Raw genomic sequence first — 13,680 nt, 5'->3', positions numbered from 1 at the left:
AATAACTGCGAGTTATCCGTATGCACTTTGCCTCCCTCTATTTTGTACTTTTATATTCCGGTTCTTGTAAGCAGCGAGCTACGGTGCGTGGAGTTGATGAAGGGGAGCTTGGAGGATTTTGGGAGAATTAAACCCATCGCGGCCGAGGTAGCATATCCATAGGAACTATCGCTATATGAAGAGGAGCGTTTCAGACATGATTCTTCTAGTTAAATCCTTCATCAAAGAATTCTTAGGTATGATTCGAGCTAGTTATATACTTTGCTAGCCCATCTGCCATCGTTATGGATCTCGTAGCTGGCCGTGAAGTCGTCTATTCCCATCGGGGGCCTGCATCACAGGACCCCTTATCTATGCACAATGCAAATATGCTGAGTGCGCAAAGCCGTTCCAATCGGAATCTCAACCCGACACACAAAAATGAAAAAGGAGCGCCATGCCGTCTATCGCCGGCGGGTTCATCACCCCGCCATAGCAAAAGAAAAACGAAAACGGGAGAAAAACACTGCATAACTTTTCTCTATCGCTTAAAACCCATTAGACCCGTTCGTCCCGTCAACGCCGTTCCCGTTCTTGACCCCATCAGTCTCGGCGACGGCGCGCTCCAGGGCCTGGAGTACGTCCTTCTTGAGATCGTCGGCATCCTCGACGCCGCAGCTCATGCGGACGAGGTCGTCGAAGACACCAACGGCCTCGCGCTGGTCGCGCGGGATGCCGGCGTGGGTCATGCTGCTGGGCACCTCGCACAGCGACTCGACGCCGCCCAGCGACTCGGCGAGCGTGAAGATCTTGGTCAGCTGGCAGAAGCGCTCGGCCGCCGCGTGCCCGCCGCGGATGCGGAACGAGAGCATGCCGCCGCCCATGGCGTTGCGGTGCTGCTTCTTGGCGATGGCCCGGTGCGGGTGCGAGTCGAGCCCCGGGTAGTTGACCGCGATGACGTGGGGGCTCGCCTCGAGCGCGTGCGCGACCGCCGTGGCGTTGGTGGTGGCTTCGCGCGCCCTCAGGTGCAGCGTCTTCGCGCCGCGGTGCGCCAACCACGAGTCGAACGCCGACGGAACCGCGCCCAGGGCGTTCTGCAGGAACGATAGCCGCTTGTGCAGGTCGTCGCTGTTGAAGGCCGCCACGCCCATTACCACGTCGCTGTGCCCGTTGATGTACTTGGTGACACTGTGCATCACAATGTCGGCGCCGTGGTCCAGTGGGTTTTGGATGTAGGGGCTCAGGAAGGTGTTGTCCACCACCACCATGATGCCGTGCTCGTGCGCCTGGGTCACAACGGCGCGGATGTCGACGAGGCGTAGGGTCGGGTTGCTGGGGGTCTCGATCCACACCAGCTTGGTCGAATCGGTAATGTGGTCGCGGATGTCGACCTCGATCTCGGGCGTGAAGGTAACCTTGACACCGTGGGCCTTGGCGACCTGGGTGAAGTAGCGGTGCGTGCCGCCGTAGACGTCCGAGACGGAAATGACGTGCGAGCCGGCAGCCAGTGACTGCAAGATGACGGTCGTCGCAGCGCTGCCGGAGGAGAAAGCGAGGGCATACTTGGCATGCTCGAGGGCAGCCACCATGTTCTCGAAGTTGTTACGGTTCGGGTTGCTGCTGCGGCTGTACTCGAACTCGCCCACGGGCTTGCCGACGGCCGACTGGGCAAACGTGGTCGACAGCGAGATCGACTCGATCACGGCGCCCGTCGCGGGGTCGTGCGGCGACCCCGCATGCACGGCGAGCGTGCCGAAGCCATGAACCGGCGACGGGGCGCGCGGCGGCGTTGTGATGGGTTGGTCGGTGTGAGCCGTCATGGCTCAGGCGTGGTTATTCGTTAAAGGGTGCGGGTGTGCGACAAGGTCCAAGTGACGGCGACGCCTCTGTTTGGTCAATTGCTCGATCGTAGGCGTCTTTGCGGCGCTGGGAAACGTGGGAAACGTGGGGGGGTTGGATCGCAGCGCAGAAGTATTTTACAGGGCCTTGGAGGGGTTGTGTGATTTCGCCCGAGGATGGTGCAATGCAATCCCGCGGTTCGTTGACGTGCCTCTCTCTCTCACTCTCTCCGTTGATTTTTTTTCTTTGTCTCCGCTCTCCCACAACGGCGCGCACTTGCGTATTAAATATTTTATGTTTCTCGTACCCCTTCGCTGTGGATTCGGTTGAAGAATGCCGAGTCCACTCCGGCTTGGTTGCCCCCTGGTTCGACAAGCTTCGGATGGCGAGCGCTGTTGGCTGATTGCTCATCAGGATTTCAAATCGGCAACGAAAATGTCGGTTCTGCGAAAAAACAGTGCCGCCGGGTGTGTCAGGCGCAGAATCGCAGGTAACTATTACCTACTTGGATACATTCCAACTGGGCAGATTCCATCACGCCGGACTTGGCACCTTACCGTCTTTTTCGGAAGAGCGTCGCTAAGTCCTATCTAGGAAGCTGAGGGGAGAGCATTGCGACACCGGTCCGCAAGCCATCTATCGCCCGCAGCAGATCAAAACTCGCCGAGGCAGCGGGGACATCAGAGCAGTCGCACGCAGGCGGGTGTTGACGGAGGTGGCCGAACCTGGGGAGCCGTAACAAGCCGCAGGTACAGTGGATGTACAAATGTACAGACACACCGAGCATCCGATGCGGTCTCGGCTGATGAGATCATCCCAGCCACCAACACGGGCTGAGAGACCAATGAAGGTTTGAGTTCGAGAAGGGTTCGATCCGAGAGACCGGGTTTTGCGGGGGTGGAAGGGCTGACAAACTCGGTCTTGACCCTAAAAATAGGGAATGTTCTCGGGCGACAACCCGACTGGGGGCTCATTGTCGTTTGCGGGACAGGAAGCTTGAAGTGGTGAAATATCTGGATACAGACCTCTACCTATGCGTGATTCGTCGAAGGGTCGGGTTAGTACCTCTATTAGAAGTGGTAGCCATTGCTTCGATGCTCGAGAGAAAAAGGTCACTGTTTCCCCCGTTGAGCGGTTCCTCAAAAGGCAGGTAGCCTGCGCTCTACAACAACGAGACGGGATGGGAAGGCGCCAGCCCGGTCTTCAGTCAACGGCTGCCGATGCTTTTTGTATAACATTATCAGACGAACCCCTTCGGAAGTGTAGAGCAGTTCAGCCCTTCGCAGCGCCCAGACTGTGTCGGTTGCACCATGTGAAGCGCTCACACGCTGCTAAACCAATTTCAGACCCCTGCCACGCCCACGATGTCCTTGCCCATTTTTGGTGACCCCACCGGATGTGGGCATCCCGCCATTGGCTGCCTCTTCTGGGACGCCTGTCGACGCCTTGTTGCGTCGTCACCACCCGAAACCGACCGCCAATCAACAGTGACATTCCGTCCCATTCACAACCACGACTTCTCCCTTCCTCCCGGCAACGTCGAGATCGGTGACAAACAATTGGGTCTTTTGTGCAGTGTGTCTTAGTATGGAAAGCGGCGAGCCGCATGTGCCGGCACAGAAGGCCGCAGAGTAACAGAGGAGGAGCAATTGAAACCGACCACAGAGGACCGACCTAGCGCTCCAGAAGCCCCAACACTCGCGATTCCTCAGCCGCTAGTTAGTTGGCAGATCGAGCAGGTAGTATGCCACCGCGCCGCTCTCACAAAAAGTCCCGGTCTGGTTGCCGGCGATGCAAGTCACGCAAGATCAAGGTGAATTGATACGGGGGCATTTCCTAGCAGTTTGATTGATTCAACCGACTGACCATCTGTGTAATAGTGCGACGAGGTCCATCCGCGATGCGGCAACTGCGTAAAGCACGGTGTCCCGTGTGACTTTGAGCATCCCGAGATCGTGGCCGAGCTCCAAGCCACTGCTGCTACGGAGTCGCCGTCGACGCCCGCCTCGACCGTGAACTTCGGATCCCCCATCTCTCGATATGCATCCGTCATACCCGGAGCTTCCGCCGTTGCCACGCCGTTATGCCGAGCTCCGTCGACCCAGGCCGTCTCCCAAACCACGCCGCCGGGTCACCGGCTGCTTGAGCTGAGGTTGATGCATCAATACACAGCCATGACATGCAAGACATTCACATTTACCGCGCCGGTGACGGAGGATATTTGGAAGATCACGGTGCCGAACCTCGCCTTCACTGGGTCCCAGCATCTGGCGGACGCCATACTCGCCGTTGCTGCGCTCCACCTGCGCAGTATGGTGCCGAACGACAAGGAGCTAATACGCGCGTCGCATGCCTACATGGCTGCCTCGCTTGCTGAGTATAGCGCCGCCCTAACAAAGGGTATCAACCACAACAACGCCGAATCCCTATTCCTGACGTCAACCCTCATCGCGTTCCAGTCCACGGCCACTAGGGTGTTCATGAAGGATGAGGTCATGGTCGGCGCGGGAAACGACGGTGATGCCAGCGCCAACCGGCAGCGGAATCAGCCGTCCGGGTGCTATTCCATTCCTTTCTCATGGTTCCACTCCTTTCAAGGGGTCAAGGCGATCACCGCTGCCTCGTGGCAATACCTCCGTGCGAGCCCTGTAGTAACGCAAGTCATCAACTCGCAAGCTGTCCTCCAACTCGACTTCACCGCTGGGCCCAAAACCTTCTTTGGGCACTTACTCGAAGGCATGGAGGAGGAACTCGCTGCCATGGGCGATGCTTCCTCGACAACGCCCCGCGCTACACCGCAAGCCGGGGGCGCACCTTCCCCAACATCACCCGCATCCCCCGGTTACCAGCCGCCAAACAAACCTTCTGCGGCCGCCGAACTCATAGCATCCACGCGGCAAGCGTACCAACACGCCGTGGCCGTTCTCAACTGGGCGCATAAGATCCCGCACAAGGGCGCGCCGCTCGCCTTCCCGGCCACCGTCTCCCGGCGCTTCATTGAGCTCCTCGAGGAGCGGCGCCCGCGCGCGCTCGCTATCCTCGCTTGCTTCTTTGCCCTGCTCAAGTCGATGGATTCGATCTGGTGGCTGCAGGGCATGGCGCGGCGTGAGGTCCTGGGTGTCGTCTCGCTCTTCAACAGTGACTTCTTCGGCGCCGACGCCTACCGCACCTGGTGGCCGCACCTCGAGTGGGCGATGCGCATCGCCCTGTATGAGCATCCTAGCGGCGGGAACAACACCGGGGAGCCAATACCGGCCGACATCTGGGGCGCGGATTGGTACGCCGAGGAGCGCGCCCTAGAGGAAGGGCAGGACCATCACGGCGGTTATGTCGGGCATATCGAGCTACTAAGCCAGATGGGCAGTGCCATGCAGAGCATACCCAGCGTACCGGAGTTTGTGCCCGTTATGGGGAACCAGGGGTGACGACCGGGAAGAGAAAGGGATGAGAGAAAGAGAAATGAGGCGCGGTTACTGTAACCCCCTGGCCGAACCCTATCACGTCGCCTACCTGCCTAGGCGGCAGCCTTCAGCCAGGGGTTGCAAGATTCGGCATAGCGCCAGAGCTAAACCCAGATGAACAAACGCGGACAACGGCCGCGGTAATACATACGCAGAGAGATAGGCTGAGATGCAAGGCCAATCACCGGGCACCCGAACATAAGCAACAAGTTGGTTCGGGTCCGAGGCGGATCCCCGTAAGTCAATGAGAGATCGAGACCCCATCGAGGGTATTTAGGTAGCATATGCGGTAACATTATCCCAGTACCAGATGGGGCATCGACCCCTGGGGGGATGGGAGGGGCAGCTGTTCGGGGATACAGCTGCGCGAGCAGCAGACACAAGCAGAGGTTGAGGTGTACATACGGTATATTATACCCATATATAAAAAACCACAAACAATAAATGACGCCGTTTTCCATCCCCGACCTGCTTGTATCAGTGCCCCATCCCGAAACGCCTGCCTGCCTGCCCCCGGGAGCAAAAAGAAAGCACACCGACACATCCATCGCCACCACCACCACCACACTACCCCCCTCACTTAAATTTAAGCAGCGACTTTCCTCTTCCGCCTCGGCTGCTGCTCCTCCTCCACGACCGTCGCCTCCTCATCGGCCCCGCCCCCCTCCTCGTCATCGTTGAGGTGGGGGTCCCGCTCGCGCTTGAGCCCCTTCATCTTGCGGGTCTGCAGCTCGCTGAGGTCGAGCTTGCCGGTGTGGATGCGGCCGATCTTGTCGCCCATGAGGTCGGTGGAGACGTTCTTCCTGGTGCGCTCCTCGCCCGCGCGGGCGCGCCGCATGGCCTCCTTGAGCAGCGCGTCGTCGGGCTCTTGGGTGCGCCCCAGCCGGAAGTCCATCCGCGGGCCGTGCTCCTCCAGCTCCACCCGCGGCAGCCGCTGGCCCGACCGCTGCGTCCGCACCGTGTACACGCGCAGCCGGAGGACGGGCTTGGAGGCGATTTCGTCCGAGGTGGCGGCCGCGGCGGTGGGCTCGTCTGCGGTCACGACGACGCAGTACCGCAGCCCTTCGACGTCGATCTTGTCCGAGACTTCGCCGCGGAAGAAGTCGGTCAGCATGGACTTGGCCATGGTGAAGGCGTTGGGGACGGGGGATTCGCTAAGGGGAAAGAAAGCGTGTTAGTGCACTGACCGATGCGGGTTGTGGGGAGGAAGGGAGGGCAAAGGGGGGGAGGGCGTACAAGGCTGTCCCCGCAAACACCATCAGGGGTCGCGTGCCTACGGGCACCTTCTCGGTCTTGAACTGGGCTATGCTCCGGAAGGTCTCGCCGTCGAGGTAGAACTCGAGCATGTCGAGGATCTTGTAGTCGAAGGTGCGGGTGAAGGTGATGCTGTGCGGGCGCTTCTTGCTGCTGCTGCCGAAGAGCAGCAGGCTGCAGTCGTTCTTTTCCGAGAAGAAGGCTAGCGAGCTGGCATCTTCAAACGGGTGAACTATGGTAAAAAGGAATCGTCAGCGACTTGTTTCTTGGGTTGATGGATCAATTGGAGCAGCGGCGCATACTGGGATTCTTCTTCTGGAAGCGCTTGGCGTTGTCCTGCCTCAACGCATAGAGGTCGGCGAGGGCATCTTGAGTCTGTAAGGTTTGATGGTTAGCACACTAGCCATTGTCGATATCAGGACGGTCTATCGCGACGTACGATCTGGCTGCAAGAAGTGCCTCGAAGGAAGAGGGCCGACTTGGGGTTCTCGACGGCCTTGGGCGCCCGCTTCTCGAGAGCCCGCTTGGAGCGAGCATTCCGGGGTTTTCTGTGAATTGGAAGTTAGAATTTGGGCACACTGGTTTTAGCGTCGAGAGCGGCAGTCTCACATTTGGCGCAGCATCTTTGCGAAAATGTCACGACGAGGATTGACTATTGGCAGTTTCCAATGCGACGAGACGGGCGATGGATGCGCAGCGTCGCTCAAGAAAATCAGGACGAGGCATTATCGATAAGGAAAGCTGATGTGGGGCAGCCCACCATGCCGCTCAGTTCGCCAACCTCACACCAGCCACAGCCACCGCCTCGGCTCAAATCAGCCTGGCAACCAACGACGCCGTGACCTGTGACTCTTCTATTTCCACCAGCATAACTCGCTCATAGATCCAATTGCATATCAAATCATAACCAGACTGATTGCTTCTAATTTCTAAAAAAGTGGTGGATATGAATTCACACACATAATCTGCAACAATGTGGCCCTGGCGCCAAGACATCTTTGTTGAGGCCGTCGTTTGGGACTATGTACCTCTGACCTGCGGGACTATGACACGTAATCCCATATATAACCCCAACCCTGGTGTACGTACCTCCCTTTCTCAATTCAAATTGACATATACAAATATACCCATCTATATATTTAAACTCGCTCAATTCCTTCAAGATTGTATCGCGATTAACCTATCTAACCTATACAACTTTTTCGATTCAAATTCGGTACTCTTTACAATAGTTACAGCCCCGGAACAAGTTGTGCCAGTCTTTTCGCCAGACCCTAGCCCTACTCTAAGGGTCTCGCCCGGGAGACCTTGCAGCGCGAGCAGGGTACGGATAGAGGAGCGCCAGAGGCACATAACTGAAAAGAAAACAAGATATACTATATCTAGATTTTATCGCATTTTTAAGCGATTTAACGGTACCTGAATCGACAGTTTTCACTACGTTGTTGATTGAATTCAATTGAATTCATTGATTTAGCTTAGAAACAACGAGGTCAGAGTTAGGGTTGGGGTTATATATGGGAAAAAGTCACATGTCATAGTCCCGCAGGTCAGAGGTACATTGTCCCAAACGACGGCCTCCTTTGTTTACTTTGCAGCGCCACCCCCTTGCCCCTTTCCCCTCCCAACACCTCTCGAGGTACGGATTAATTGCGAAGAGCAGATCAGCGCCCCTCTATGTTATGTCATTGGCAATTAGGCTACCTAACTCCCATGGCCCTCGTCGCATTCTACGTTTACATAAGGCAGCTATCTACCGCCCAGGAATACCTCCCAAGTTCTCACTGGCGTTGAACGCAACCCATATTCCCGTCGACACCCCATCTGAACGTTCATATTCCGGTCTTTCAATACCGATAATATGGCTAGTTTACGTCGTATTGTCCAGTTTCTCGGTGTATATCCGGGATATTTACTCCTGTTCCCGTATGTTTGTCCACGACACCTGCCATGTACAACTGCGATAGTGGAAGCTGCAAGACCAACGGCTGAGGAAGCGACGTCTAGGATCCTACCTTGATTCCGTGAGCTCGATTCCTTCTTGACGTAGAGTTATCGATGTGTTTTCTCTTTCTCTCTGTCCGGATCTCGATCTTCACCCTCTCGCTCAACTCTCACCCATCCCGCAAATTTACCCTTGGTCGGACTTCTTCATAATGGAGACGCCCAAGGACAAGGCCAATGAGCCTCCCGCGCCAGTTGAGCTAGATAAAGAACTGGTCGATGAGGCCCAAAATGAGGAAGATGATGACCTCCTTCAGACGACGGCCGCAATGCTCAAAGGGATCAAGGACAGAATCTCGATTGCAATTGCTCCCGAAGGCTCTGAGGACCAGCAAGCCGTTCCTCCGACAGAAACCAGCGTTTTTTGGCAAGAGATCATGGCGAAGCTCGGCGAGTTAGAGGACATGATCAACTTGGGTGTTGCTACTATGACACTTAAGGGGCTCAGTCACACCGCTCCCGGATCCGACCCAACGCAAATCACTACCGGGACGCCGACGAAGAGCGACAACGAGGAGATTGAAGATTCCAAGCCTACCAAGGAGGAAAGTTCCAAGGCTAAACTCGAAACTATCGCAACCACTGCTCCGGCCGGCCCACAGGATGTCGCCGACAGCACTCTGGAGGCAGTCGAACCCCAACCGGGAGAGATAGTAGACCAAAGTTCGGACAAGGAAACGGGCAAGGGACCGGACAAGAGCGAGGCCAAGAAAGCAAAGCTGAGAGAGAAAAACAAAGCGAGGAAAAACAGAAAGAGGGCTAGGGAGAAAGCGAACGAGGCAGCCGCAAGTAGGACCGCGCTTCTTGCACGCCATAACCCCAACTTTGCTGCCAATATCCGGGTCAGCCAGGACGACGAGATCGCAGCGGTGGCCAGGGTGAGGGAGGACATTGAGCGATGTGAACGCGAAGGCAATATCGACAAGCTATGCATCGTGTGCGACAAGACCGGCGGGGGTTATTGCGGTGGCTGCAAAAAAGCTCGTTACTGTTCCAAGAAGTGCCTGGTATTGGACCTCCCCGTCCACAAGAAGGTCTGCTCCGACTTTGCCGGGCCTGCGGCTGACGAGAAGAGGCCGAGTCCCCAACACCACCGCGTGCTCTTTTTTCCAACCTTCCGCGTCAAACCGGAGATTTGCTGGGCAGCCTACCACGAAACAGACGACGGCCGGTGGTTTGAGATTGACCACGAGGACATCACCCAGTTCCTCAAGCTTGTTCAGGCTCCGGAGTCGGAAAAGGGCAAGAGCCAGGGATTTGTCGATTTCGTACAATTCCTCGGCGACCGGTCAGTCGTACGCTCCTCGAGTTGAGAGTCAACGATACTGACATCAAACGTACCTAGGCCTATCGGTCACATGCTTAGAGCGGCCACCTTCAATACCCCCAGGACCGTAGGCGAGAATGTCAACCCCGAAATCCTTAACCAAAGCCACAACGCGTTCCTCAAACCCGGTTATTTACGGTGCGTACTTGTTGGTTTAAAAATAACTTCTTTACTTATCTCAGTGCCGTTTAACTAACACTCGAGGTTCACCTCATGCCAGCCCCTGGTTTGGTCCCCTGCTGTGCGCCGCCGACGCTCGCTACCCGGGCCAGAATGTGCCCCCCAGGCCCCGGGACATCAACGCGCGCGATGTCCATAGCGTTGCCCGACTCCTCGAACTTTGTGAGGGCTCTTGCATTACCATCCCCGAGCTCTACCACGGCAAGACCATCTCTGGACTGTTGATCAACGATCTATTGAACCCCATGAATGTCGTGATGGGCGTGGAGAACGTCTTCGAGATGACTCACGTCCCGCTTGCGCCCATGGACCAGTCCGATCATGCCATCGCACTAGCTTTCTTCGTGGGCTTGCGCTGGTATGTGTGCTCCGTAGCATTGTCCGGTCCGAGGCAGTACTAACAGGCCTCTCGTAGGTACATCCGGCCGTGCCACGTGTTGGGGGTCGGGGGCAAGGAGACGTCCTGGAACGACAGGCAGCTCCGCTATGCGAGCTACACCTGCGGCCTCCGGGAGACCGCTGAGGACTGTGGCGGAGCTAGCACGGGTCCTTAGTACGAGCTCGGCTTTAGTCATATAACCTTCGCCTCGAGCGTCGTCGTTCTCCACGGGTCCGGCAACCCAGTCGAGGCGCTGCACATGTCCGCCTTCAACGACTACCTCGATAAAGTCTACAGAGCGAAGAAGACGGCCTCCAAGCACGATTTTGAGAAGTACTGGGCAACGTACAAGCAGTTACGGGGCCCTCTAGCTGCGAATTTGCCATCGCCTTACAAGTGGGAGAGTGCGGGCGCGATCGATAAGCTAGGCGTCTACGACCCGGTCCTCGTCATGAGCTTTGTCAAGGACAGGATTGGGGATATATGGGATCACATCGCCAAGGCTTCAGACAAACTTGAACGCAAGACGTTCGAGGGCGGTGACAGGCGTCGCGAACTGCAGGGTAGCCGCGAGAGTAATCCGACAGCGTAGGGCTAGCATTACGTCGACTATCCATTAATTCATACTACCCAGCGTATAGACTAAATCAAGTTTTGCCTTAGAGTCTAAATCATCAACCACATGTTCATCCAGTGTGGCTTTTCATGTACCAAACTCCGTTTCATACCCAACCCCCCAAAGCCACCACAAGCAATGACAAACCCGAATCGCCATGAAATAACCCATCACCAAACAAACAACACAGTCAAAGTAAACATACCCTATCTAGTTCAAGTCCGTCACCGTCCGCCCACCTGTCCTCTCGGCACGGGCGGGATCCAACACACGGCAGCAAACACCACCAAATGCACCACCCCAATAACCCAGAACCCCTTCGCGTACCCCGTCCCACCCTCCATAAACCGAAACACCACCGCGAACACCACCCCCCCCAGATTCCCCGCCGCCCCCGTCAGCCCCGCCACCACCCCGTTCGCCTGCGGATGCACATGCGGCAGCAAACTAAAATTCGCTCCATTCCCAGCCTCCAACAACACCGCCACCAACCCAACCAACCCAAACACCACCCCCTCCCCGCCCCAACCCCCGGAAGAACCACCACCACCACCACCACCGCCACCCGAATCCACCACCCCAACAACAACCAACCCCACCCCGGCCCCGACCCCACACCCAACAACCCACCCCTTCTTCCACCACAACCCCACCCCCTCCTCCCCGGAACCAAAGTACCCATAAAGCAAATCACTAACAACCCCACCGAGCGGACGGGCGAGGAGGTTGAGGAACCCGAAGAGCGCCGCCCAGTTGGCGGCGGCCGTCTGGGTGAGGTGGGGGAAGCGCTGGGCGTAGTAGGAGGCGAGGATGCCGTTGAGGGCGAGCTCGGCGCCGAAGGTGCAGAGGTAGGTGAGGGCGTGGAAGGCGGTTTGGGGGGTGAGGGTTGTGGCGAGGAGGGTGGCGGGGGTTGGGGAGTTTGGGGGGGTTATTGTGGGGTGGGTTGTGGTGTTGGAGGGATGGTGGGAGTCGTGGTGGGGGTTGAGGGAGGGGTTGAGGTCGCGGTCGAAGGTGATGGGGAAGGAGATGGCGATGGTGGGGGATTTGTCGTGGTTGGGTGAATGTGACCGGGAGGGGGGCTGCTTCGGGTCTGGGGTGCTGGGGCGGTCGGTTATTAGGCCGGGGACGTCCACGATGGTGCCCTTTTCGGTGTCGGTGGTACTGTCATACTCGGGCGAGGCGGCCTGGCTGCAGAGGTCCGTTTGAGCGTCGCGGTAGGGTTGGGCGTGCAGGTGACGGTCGGCCCACTTGCCCGTCGGGGTGTCCGGGCAGAGAACGATGAGGGCGATGCCCGTGGTGATGACCATGGCCAGCGGGACGAGGAAGGTGAGCCGCCAGGCTTGGCCGGGAACGTACCCGGCCCCGATGAGCCCGTCATAGACCGCCGGCATGATGAAGTAAGTGATGCCACCGCCAGCGTTGCCGAAGCCGCCGGTGAGGGCGTTGGCGGTTCCCACGATGTTCTTGTCGAAAAAGCCTGTCGACCAGACTTGGCATGGGACGAAGGAGCCCCCGAGGATGCCGATAAAGAAGCGGCTTGCGTAGAGACCTGCGGCGTTGTGTACGAGTGGGGCTAGGCCAAGGGGTACAGATCCTACGAGAAGCAGGCCGCCAAAGACTTTGCGAGGGCCGAACTGGTCGCATAAGGGACCGGCAACAAGACGGACAAGAAGTCTGGGATTGTGAGAGACGCCCACGAAAACCATCAGGGGGTCACCACTTACGTCGCGCACAAGGAGACAATGTTCGAGTTGGCAACCTCGGTCGGTGATAGGTTAAGATCATATTTGATGGTATGGGTCAACTGCCGAGATTGTCAGATCCCCAAAAACACCAATTTAAGGAGTTGAGACGGCGCACCAAAGGCGGAAAGGTGTACCAGGCCCAAAAGGCTATCATGAAACCGAACCAGGAGAAGAAGAACACGCGCCCATAGATATCCACTGGGTTGAAGAAGGGTATTGATCGGGCTTTGAGGGTGACCGGGTTAACGTTTGGAGGGGTATAAAGGTGCGACAACTTGAAGCCCATGATGGCGGTTCTGCTCAAAACAAAGTTGCGGACTGCCAGACAGGAGTTGGTGCAAACGGACAGGCTATGAATTCTGAAGAAGATTCATCAATTGTTATAGACAAACCATACCATCTAGTATCTACAGGAAAATATTGACCCTGCTCAGACCACGCATCGCCGCGTAAATCGGTTCTCAGCCCACCTCGTTATCTCCGACTTTGTGTCACCGGCATGGGAGCAGTGAGAATACGATCTTGTCAGACCGCGGAGACGTTTTATTCTAATGCAGACTGCAACAATAGGATGTCGGCTGTCTGTGCAATGGGGCCAGAGCCCCATACTCGATTCCAGGCCAGCTTCTTGCTGCTGATCGTAGATAAGGAGCGCAGGGATGCGCGGGCCGGGCGGGAAACCCACGGGAAGATAGCGTCCCGCCACCTCGGAGATGCGCAATTGCCGTGGCCGAGGTGAGCCGTGAGGCTTATAGTTATAGATATGGTGCTCGGAACCAAGTGACAAGTCGTTGTCGACCCTAACTTGCTGTTTCACGACAGAGTCAGCAAGTGGTCTTACCTATGGACATCTCGACTAAGCTTGTCATCTTCCCGGCACGTTGTCGGTGACTCTT

The 13,680-nt window shown here is 57.0% G+C and overlaps 6 protein-coding genes across 6 annotated transcripts; 3 read left to right on the top strand and 3 right to left on the bottom strand.

Annotated features, from left to right (window-relative positions):
- Nucleotides 1-345: 345 nt before the first annotated feature.
- Nucleotides 346-2,014, bottom strand: B0H64DRAFT_28643 (Cys/Met metabolism PLP-dependent enzyme-domain-containing protein). Its single transcript, XM_062800033.1, has one exon. It carries the CDS (start codon nt 1,797-1,799, stop codon nt 528-530), a length of 1,272 nt encoding a protein of 423 aa, XP_062664504.1. The 5' UTR covers nt 1,800-2,014; the 3' UTR covers nt 346-527.
- Nucleotides 1,902-2,763, top strand: B0H64DRAFT_28686 (uncharacterized protein). Its single transcript, XM_062800034.1, has 4 exons — nt 1,902-2,184; nt 2,233-2,308; nt 2,413-2,586; nt 2,639-2,763. Exons 1-4 carry the CDS (start codon nt 2,003-2,005, stop codon nt 2,672-2,674), a joined length of 468 nt encoding a protein of 155 aa, XP_062664503.1. The 5' UTR covers nt 1,902-2,002; the 3' UTR covers nt 2,675-2,763.
- Nucleotides 2,764-3,300: 537 nt separating this feature from the next.
- B0H64DRAFT_382376 (uncharacterized protein) lies at nt 3,301-5,693 on the top strand. Its single transcript, XM_062802862.1, has 2 exons — nt 3,301-3,631; nt 3,699-5,693. Exons 1-2 carry the CDS (start codon nt 3,563-3,565, stop codon nt 5,241-5,243), a joined length of 1,614 nt encoding a protein of 537 aa, XP_062664502.1. The 5' UTR covers nt 3,301-3,562; the 3' UTR covers nt 5,244-5,693.
- An 11-nt stretch (nt 5,694-5,704) lies between these two features.
- B0H64DRAFT_28617 (Brix domain-containing protein) lies at nt 5,705-7,293 on the bottom strand. Its single transcript, XM_062800032.1, has 5 exons — nt 7,143-7,293; nt 6,973-7,081; nt 6,836-6,908; nt 6,516-6,765; nt 5,705-6,433 (listed from the first exon to the last, which is right to left on the bottom strand). Exons 1-5 carry the CDS (start codon nt 7,154-7,156, stop codon nt 5,866-5,868), a joined length of 1,014 nt encoding a protein of 337 aa, XP_062664501.1. The 5' UTR covers nt 7,157-7,293; the 3' UTR covers nt 5,705-5,865.
- A 1,143-nt stretch (nt 7,294-8,436) lies between these two features.
- Nucleotides 8,437-11,015, top strand: B0H64DRAFT_470980 (uncharacterized protein; the record flags this gene model as incomplete). Its single annotated transcript, XM_062807854.1, has 5 exons — nt 8,437-9,825; nt 9,883-10,002; nt 10,085-10,402; nt 10,460-10,597; nt 10,637-11,015. Exons 1-5 carry the CDS (start codon nt 8,690-8,692, stop codon nt 11,013-11,015), a joined length of 2,091 nt encoding a protein of 696 aa, XP_062664500.1. The 5' UTR covers nt 8,437-8,689.
- On the bottom strand, nt 11,001-13,176 carry B0H64DRAFT_28526 (major facilitator superfamily domain-containing protein). The gene is made up of 3 exons (XM_062800030.1): nt 12,900-13,176; nt 12,764-12,843; nt 11,001-12,713 (listed from the first exon to the last, which is right to left on the bottom strand). The coding sequence occupies exons 1-3, from the start codon at nt 13,068-13,070 to the stop codon at nt 11,264-11,266; spliced, it is 1,701 nt and encodes a 566-aa protein (XP_062664499.1). The 5' UTR covers nt 13,071-13,176; the 3' UTR covers nt 11,001-11,263.
- Between the last annotated feature and the right edge of the window lie 504 nt (nt 13,177-13,680).

Source organism: Chaetomium fimeti (genome assembly GCF_033439085.1).
Source record: "Chaetomium fimeti strain CBS 168.71 chromosome Unknown B0H64scaffold_1, whole genome shotgun sequence".
NCBI lineage: Eukaryota > Fungi > Ascomycota > Sordariomycetes > Sordariales > Chaetomiaceae > Chaetomium > Chaetomium fimeti.
The sequence above is the reverse complement of the archived record's forward strand: the minus strand, read 5'-3'. Positions and strand labels throughout refer to the sequence as shown.